The sequence below is a fragment of the Carlito syrichta genome, unplaced genomic scaffold, assembly GCF_000164805.1.
Source record: "Carlito syrichta isolate Samal-C Ts95f unplaced genomic scaffold, Tarsius_syrichta-2.0.1 Scaffold153629, whole genome shotgun sequence".
Classification (NCBI taxonomy): Eukaryota; Metazoa; Chordata; class Mammalia; order Primates; family Tarsiidae; genus Carlito; species Carlito syrichta.
This window is the reverse complement of record NW_007097725.1, coordinates 289,426-297,846: the sequence shown is the minus strand read 5'-3', so window position 1 is coordinate 297,846 and position 8,421 is coordinate 289,426. Positions and strand designations below refer to the sequence as shown.

The 8,421-nt window shown below is 41.8% G+C and overlaps 1 protein-coding gene across 1 annotated transcript in view; it reads right to left on the bottom strand.

The window, feature by feature from the left end:
- LGR4 (leucine rich repeat containing G protein-coupled receptor 4) overlaps positions 1-5,459 on the bottom strand; it is a 66,860-nt gene extending 61,401 nt beyond the window's left edge. The window contains exons 1-2 of the mRNA XM_021708953.1: positions 5,247-5,459; positions 4,050-4,120 (exon numbers count right to left, since the gene is read on the bottom strand). Of these exons, the coding sequence (XP_021564628.1) occupies positions 4,050-4,120; positions 5,247-5,459 (284 nt within the window). The remainder of the gene's footprint in view (positions 1-4,049; positions 4,121-5,246) is intronic.
- Positions 5,460-8,421: the final 2,962 nt, after the last annotated feature.

Sequence of the window (8,421 nt, the reverse complement as noted above, 5' to 3'; positions counted from 1 at the left end):
GAAAATAATGAGGGCTAATGGGGATAAACAACCTGCAGACTGCCTGGAGATTGGATTCCAGACCTGACATCACCAGCACCAATGGGGAGCACACAGACTCTGTAAGTACGTGGTTAGGAAAGATACTGGAGTTGGAGGTGGGGGTGCAGGGGGAGAAGATGAGCTAAACTTGAACGGTTCACCCACGGACGCCTAGGACAATAATTGTTTTTCATTTTTATATTAATCTGTTTATTATTTTTCAGTTTTTTGAGTCGGGATCTCGCTCTGTCACCCAGCCTGATGTGTGGTGGCACAATAACAGATCACTGCAGCCTCAATATCCCCTCCTGGGCGCAGGTGATCCTTCCGCCTCAGCCTCCTGAGTAGCTGGGACTACAGGCACGCATCGCCACACCTGGTTAATTTTTTGTAGAGACAAGGTCATGCTATGTTGCCTAGGCTGGTCTTGAACCCCTGGGCTCAAGCAATCCTCCTGACTTCGCCTCCCAAAGTGCTGGGATTACAGGCGCAAGCCACTGCACCAGGCTTTTTTTTTTTCTGAGTCTGAGTCTCAAGCTGTCATCCAGGCTGAAGTGCAGTGACATAATCACAGCTCACTGCAGCCTCAATCTCCTGGGCTCACGTGATCCTTCGACCTCAGCCTCCTGAGTAGCTGGGACTACAAGCATATGCCACAGAGCTTGGCTAATTTATTTATTTAGGTAGAAGCAGTCTCTTAAGTTGCCCTGGCCTCAAGCGGTTCTCCTGCTTTAGCCTCCCAAGGTGCTAGGATTACAGGCATGAGTCACCACACCTGGCCTCCTATGACCAATTACCAATACACAAGGCTTATATGCCATATAAATTATTACCTTCAAAGTCACATCAGCAAAGCAAGCTTACTAGTGACATCAGTAACTAATCCCAGTATTTTGGCCTCCTGGGTTTCTACCCAGAAATACATATAACAAAACAAAACAAAGCAAAATCGCACAAGGTTAAAGAACCGCCAACTCACAACTGTATGTGCTGGGCCGCTTTAAGAGAGTAGACAGACTTTTTTTGGAGCTGACCTTGCATGGCTCAAAGTACAGGCTTTGGAGCCAGACAGACCAAGGTTTGCCTCTGGACTCACTACCACTAGCCCTGTGGTCTTTGGTAAACTGTCCATCTTTTCTGAGCCCTGGCTTCTTGGTAAAGTGGGCGCAGAAATACCTGAAGCCTTAGATTGCTGTGAAGATCAGAAAATGTCAAATCACCTAGAATAAACTCCATGTACCATAGCTGTTATCTTATTGTCATTGGTGTTTTTGCCGCTCCTAGAAGCCATCTGAATCTAGTGCAACAAGACTGGATTAAGAGGAAAGGAAGCCTCATGTTGCCTTCATTGACCTTCCCAGAAAAAGGCCACTTTTTCAGAAAAGAAACATGAAATACTACAGAAGACCAAGAACCTGGAGTAAACTGGAAGCACTCTTGGAGCTTAAATACTTCCTTTAAAAAAAAAAAAAAAAGATGATCAGAAATACAAAAGCACATCACTTCCCTAGAAAAACAAACCCAGCAGTCACTGTTTACAAGATGAACCTTTAAAGGTTCAGCCGGGCTTGGTGGCTCAGCCTGTAACCCCAGCACTTTGGGAGGCCGAGGTGAGTGGATTGCCTGAGCCCATGGGTTCGAGACCAGCCTGGGCAACCTGGAGAGATCCTGTCTCTACAATAAATCAAAAATCAGCCGGGTGTGGTTGCACGCACCTATAGTTCCGGCTACTTGGAAGGATGAGGCAGATGGATCGCCGGAGCCCAGCAGGTCAACGCTTGGGTGGCTGTGTGCATACCACTGCACTCCAGCCTGGGCAACAGAGTGAGATTCCAACTAAAAAAAATAAATATATTTCAAAAAATAAAGGGGGCGATTTTTTAATGGAAATTGTCAAACCTCCCCAGTGGTTAAACTCTCAACTTTTTTTCCCCATCAAATTCATGAATGCTAAAGTATCTACAGAGTGAAGAAGAACACCATGTTTCCACAAAGTACCTTTTAACATCCCTGTCAAAGGATCCCCAGGCGAGCCTAGCCTGTTTGTGGATGGCCAAGCCCGTACCACCATAGACTCTGCCACCGTGCCCTTATCGGGTCTCGGCCTTTTGCCACAGAATTATTTAATTTTAAATATACTGTGACTGACCCAATGTTATCTAAATTTGAACAAGCCCTCCTATTTGTATTAGATAAAACTGTCTTGCTACTACCATATTGTTGATTATATCTCAAATATTACCTTGCTGTTTCAAAAGTCAGTAAATTACATACAGGTTCTAGAGAACACAGCGTTCTCTAAAGTGTTCTCTGGGGGGGCGGAAGGTAGTGGTGTCCGTAAACTCAAAAAACACATGTTTATGATGATCAAAAACGAATAATTTCCCAGTAAACTTTTTCAGTCTTTGGTAACCAACCAGGAATTTGGGGCCAATCTCCAGTTAACAGATATCAATAGTATGACCAAAAACAAAAACTAAAAACTAGCTTTGAAAAATGCCTCCAGTGGAACAAAGTTGAAGGTCTGTCTGCCTGCCTGACTCTCTCTGTTTCTCTCTCAGACATCAACAAGTAGTATACACATACACAACTTCCAAGTTCTAGGCAAAGCTTATTACGAGCTTAATTTCTTTTCTGACACTATTCTGTAACTTTGGGCAAGTAATCTCATTTTCTCCTTCACCTTTTTATAATAATAAAAGTAATCGATGACGATTGTTTTTAAAAAATGGAAATATATAGGGGGGAACAACACAACATAAATAAGGGTACCTGATCTCAAACCAGGCAAAGTGGGGGCCAAAGAGAGGCCCAAACTTTACCTATATGATGGCCACTCATATACTTAATCCTGAATTGTACCCCACACCTTAAAACTAAAAAAAAAAAAAAAAAAAAAAAAAAAAAAAAAAAAAAAAAAAAAAAAAAATGAAATACAGAGAAAACACAATATCAGTACCCACAGATAACCACTGCCATATTTTCTGGGTATCATTACAGATTTTTTCTCCTATGTATGGTACATATTTTTACAAATATGAAATCATATAGTTATAAATACTGGTCCTCTCTTGACACCTAAGATTCTTCATTTGTAAAATGAAAAAAAAAAAACCACTTCTCTGAAAATATCTTTTCATGGAAAATGTAAATATTAAAAGTCTAATATGTATAAAAACTAGCAGCCCACTCATGGGAGGGAACATCTTTGCTACTGAAAGCCACTAGGCCAAAAGGAATACGAAATTAATTAAGAGTTTTCCTTTGCAAGCAAAAAAGGAGACATCCTGCCATCCATTTAACAAAAATGTGCACAATATCCATTATCCACAATGGACAAGGCACCAGGCTAGGACAGTGAGGCTTTGATGTCCAAAGATAATTTTTTGTATTAAAATCCATCCTAGCCGGGCATGGTGGCGCGTGCCTGTAGTTCTGGCTACTTGGAAGGCTAAGGCAGAAAGATCGCCTAAACCCAGCAGGTCGAGGCTGTGGTGGCTGTGAGCAAACCACTGCACTCCAGCCTGGGCAACACAGTGAGATTCCAACTAAAAAAAAAAAAAAATCCATTGTCCACTCTCCTCTTGCCATTGCTGTTTAAGATATTGTTGCAACATTTGACTAAATTTACCTTTTAAAAAAAACACATTACTGCATTTTTAGTTATTTATTTATTATTTATTGTTTATTTATTTATTTAAGAATGAGTTCAGGTCTCACTCTGTCTCCCAGGCTAGATGGAGTGCAGTGGCATGATCATGGCTCACTGCAGCCTCTACCTCCTGGGCTCAGGCGACCGCCTCAGCCTCCTAAGTAGTTGGAACTACAGGCACGCACTGCCATGCTCAGCTAATTATTTCATTTTATTTTATTTTTTGGTAGAGATGAGGTCTTGCTGTATTGCCTAGGCTGGCCTCAAACTCCTGGGCTTAAGCAATCCTCCTGCCTCGGCCTCCCAAAGTGCTGGGATTATTGGAATAAGCGATTACACCTGGCTATTGCACTTTTAAATGATAAAAGCTACATACCCAAATCCATACATGCCATGGTAGTCAGATTTGGCTCCAGAGATGTTTTTCTGACCCCACATGTTTTTGCACTGCTAGAGTCCAACTAAGAGTCACAACAGACACCCTTCTCACGACATGTGCATCATTTCAATTCTAAGTACGTTGCCCTGAAGCACGGTAAAGAGGCTCCATTCTCCTGGCATCTTCTCTGGTGTTTTCAGGCACCAAGGCTCAGCACTTCCCAGCAGGTGTCTAAAACTTGCTTCCCCGCAACCTTGGAGTCTTTAGGAGGATAACTGCCACAACAGTCATACTGACACTTTAAAATAAATACTAATTACTGCAGAGACAAGTCTGCAGCTTGTGAAGTCATTATCTAATTAAGATACTTGAACATCCTAAGTACATGATCTTCCTAGCAACTCAGCAAGGCTGGAGAAAATGCCACCTTCGACTCTTAGAGCAAAACAAAAATAGGCCAGTTGCAGTGGCTCAAGCCTGTAATCCCAGCACTTTGGGAGGCCGAGGAGAGAGGACTGCCTAAATTTAGGGGTTAGAGACCAGCCTGGGTAAACTGGCAAGACCTCGTCCCTAGCCAGGCATGGTGGTGCACACCTGTAGCTCCAAATACTTGGAAGGCTGAGGTGAAAGGATCGCCTGAGCCCAGCAGGTAGAGGCTGCGGTGGCCATGAGCATACCACTGCACTCCAGCCTGGGTGACAGAGGGAGACTTTGGCTCAAAAAAAAAAAAAAGGAATATAATGAATATCAAAGTTTACATCACGTATAAAAATAAGTAGTGTTTCATGACAAGTATTTAGATTTTTAAAATATGATATATATTACATATAATATACACATACATACATGTATGTGATCATGATGTAAAAGCGTAGCCCGCACTGGGTTCATAGTGAGAAACAAAAAAATTAAAAACCTCAACTAGATAATGTGTGTCTCGGATGGAGTAGACCTTCCTGTCAGAGAGAATATCATGTGTGAACGCCTGGTCAAACGGGATAAAACCAGAGTGGTCAAAGAGATAAAACCACAAAGGAATTGAAGAATGATGAGAAGCATGGTCAGAAATGAAAAGACCATCAAAGAACTTGAGTACAAGGAGTGTGGCTACCAGTGGCGAGAGAAGCAACCAACACAGGCGGACAGCACATGCCTAAAGGCTTTCCACAGGACCTTCCAAACTCAGAACTTTACTCTAAAACGCATGGAAAGCTGCCAGCAGGGTTGACACACTTCAGTTCCGCGGGCAGCCTTCTGGCAGCTGTATATTACAATGGGACGGAAGGAGGGGACGCGGGGAAGGAGAAACCACCAGGCCTTGAGGATGTCAATTTCTTCTCCTATGAAATACCCTGAACTGACTACTAAGGCCCTTTTCAGATCCATCCCTGTGATGCCCACTGACATTCCCGCTCCCGCACATTCCACGTGTCACGGGTAGAAAGCAAGCCCTTGAATTCACGCTTCTGTCTGTCTGTGTAGGCATATGTCGCTTGTGTTGGGGAGTGTGTGAATGGGCAGCACTGAAAACAGCCCCCTTCGGAAATATGAGAGTCCGGCAATGAAGAAAGATGCATGACTTCATTTCCAAAGGTGGCGTTGTATGCTGTTCTTGCTTGTGCTCTTCAATGAAGCAATACAACTTAGGAGACATTTCGGGGTGCGTTTTTTCAAGGAGATACTAATCCTCCAAGTTAGAAAAGAGAGAACAAAACACGAGTGTGTAAATATCACAACACAACACAAGGCGTGTGGGGCTTAATTACACATCCTTAAAAGGGTAACTTCAAAAAAATAAAACTATTGGATGCTAATTGCTTGCCAAAAAAAATTTTCTTAATTAAAACCAGTTAATTCAATATCTTCTAGTGTGAAAAACAAGTTCAGCTGCTGCTTCTTTTTTTGGGGGGGGGGTCTTTTTAAAAAGAATAGTTTTTGACAAGTATATGTTCTAAAGAGAAAAATATAAAATGCTCTAATCTGAAGCAATGTCTACTAAATGATAAAGAAAAAAAAACAAATGCCAAAGACAAACAAGAATATTGCTTTCCTTTCTCTAACTTGATCAAGTATCCTACCATCTGGCATCACATGGACAAGACAAGGGTTAAACTATAATATGCCTTGTTTCTTTCCAACCTAACGGGTGATCCCAGACATTCTTTGAGTGTCAACAGCTGTTCTGGTAGCCCTACGATGATAAAACAGTGTTCATTACCAGCCAAGACACACAGACAAAATACCATTTCAATAGTCCATTTAACAACAACAAGAAGTATTATAAGGATTATCATCTGGGCACATTGGAAACACTCAATTACTTCCTCCTAGCAGACAAAATGCTCTATTCATAAAGAAACCAACTCAACAGCATTTATTATGGTAAATATTCTAATTAACTAAACGGTTTATGCTTTATTATGGCTACACTTATTAACATGACTGGTAGGAAAACATTACTTCACCAACCTTGCCTTCACACATGCACACCCACAAAAACGTCTGTTTAGATGCGCTATTTTCTAAAACTTCAGCTCACAACCAATTAATGGGTTGTGAAATCATTTCAATGGGTCATAGCCAACTTTTTTTGAAAAATTGAAATGTGAAAGAACAGAATGGAAAAATGTCAGAATGCATTAAATGCAGTCCAGATAAGTGTTGGTTCGGGAAATTTTATTTCAGCATGTGTGTTTTTCTTTTCCCGATCACAAAGTCCACCCTGGCTTCAGGCTCAAGTTCAGATATACTGCCTGTGAAAATAGAGTCAGAACCATGAGTCCAAGGAACTGGCTTTTCAAGTCAAATATTTCTTATTCCTCCATCTAACCTGAGTCAAAACTACAGCTGCTTTCTCAGCACCACAAGATTGACCCCGTGAGTTTAGAAACCTTTAAAGGTTTCCTTTTCTTTTGTCTACGTCCTAGTACCTAAATATTTTAGTAACATGGGCTCTCTGAAACTAACAGTAACAGTGTGAGAGACTGCTGCAGAGATCTACGAGTTATGGATTGAGAAGATGCTATTACACTACCACTTAAGCTAACTTTCCACTCTGTGACTCTGGGCTTGGGGTTTCAGAAGTATGTAACAGCATCATGACATTTTTTTCACCTGCTGTACACAAAATGTTGATACATCACCTTAACAAAACCATCCCTAGATAATGATTTGAAGGTTGAAAAAACAAAACAAGGAAAAAACCCACAAAAACCAATACTCAGGGAAATCCCTCCTCATGCCCCAAACCCAAGAGGGCCTCCCAATAGGCACTGTTTGTGTATCCAATAATTGGTCTAGGCAACAGCAGTTCCAGTTTCTAAGGCACTGAGGGTCTGACCTCATTATGCTGAGGCAAGGAGAAAACTCTCCATGATGGTGGGACAGTTTTTATACCCTGAAGGCCAGCGGCCAACTGTCATGGGAGGCTCTCTGGATTTTACTACCCCCATAATGCTGGCTTGTGGAGTCACCACCTCCCTGCAGGCTGTGAAGTATGTAGACACCCCTCCCAAACACAAACATGCACACACACCACCTCCCTTCTCCCCTCTGCTCTGATAGCACCCCCCCCTTTTTTTTTGAAAGCAGGATTTACTGAGAGGACAGAAAAGGTCCCACAATGGGAGGGGACACAGAGGGTTTGCCCTCTGATAGCCATTTTTAAAAAGGCTTATAAAATGCACTGTATCCTCAAAGGAATGACTCAAAATCATAACTGAGATGACTCAATCATTTCTATTAACTCTAAGACAACAGACATTGATAATGATGGTTTATAAAAAGTTACTGAAGATGTTCCCTTGGGAATGACTTATAACTCATTAAAATCGTTAGTGAGGTATTCAGCACAAACAAGGCAATGCAAATCATGGCAAGGTCCTGAATCTTTGGGAACAAAGATTTTCAAACCTGGTTTGTCACACTCCTGTACAGCTCCATTTGGAACAAGTCTTTAAGTTCTAAAAAGTTCCAGAAACAAAAACCTTTAGTTCCTTTTCATGTCTGTGATCACGCTGAGTCACAAGGTCCTCTATTTATTTCTCTGTAAGGAAAACAATGTGCTATCATGAAATTTGCTTAATAAGAAAAAAGAAACCAGCACAGTGGCTCACATCTGTAAAATCCTAGCACTTTGGGAGGCTGAGCTGGGAGAACTGCTTGAGGCCAGAAGTTCTAGAACAGCCTGGGAAATGTAGTGAAACTCTGTCTCTACAAAAAAATATTAAAAAATTAGTCAGGCATGGTGGTGCATACCTGTATCCCAGCTACTCAGAAGCAGGAGGACCCAATAAGCCCAAGTATTCAAGGCTACAATAAGCCATGATGGTATGATGATGTCACTGTATTCCAGCCTGGGTAACAGAGT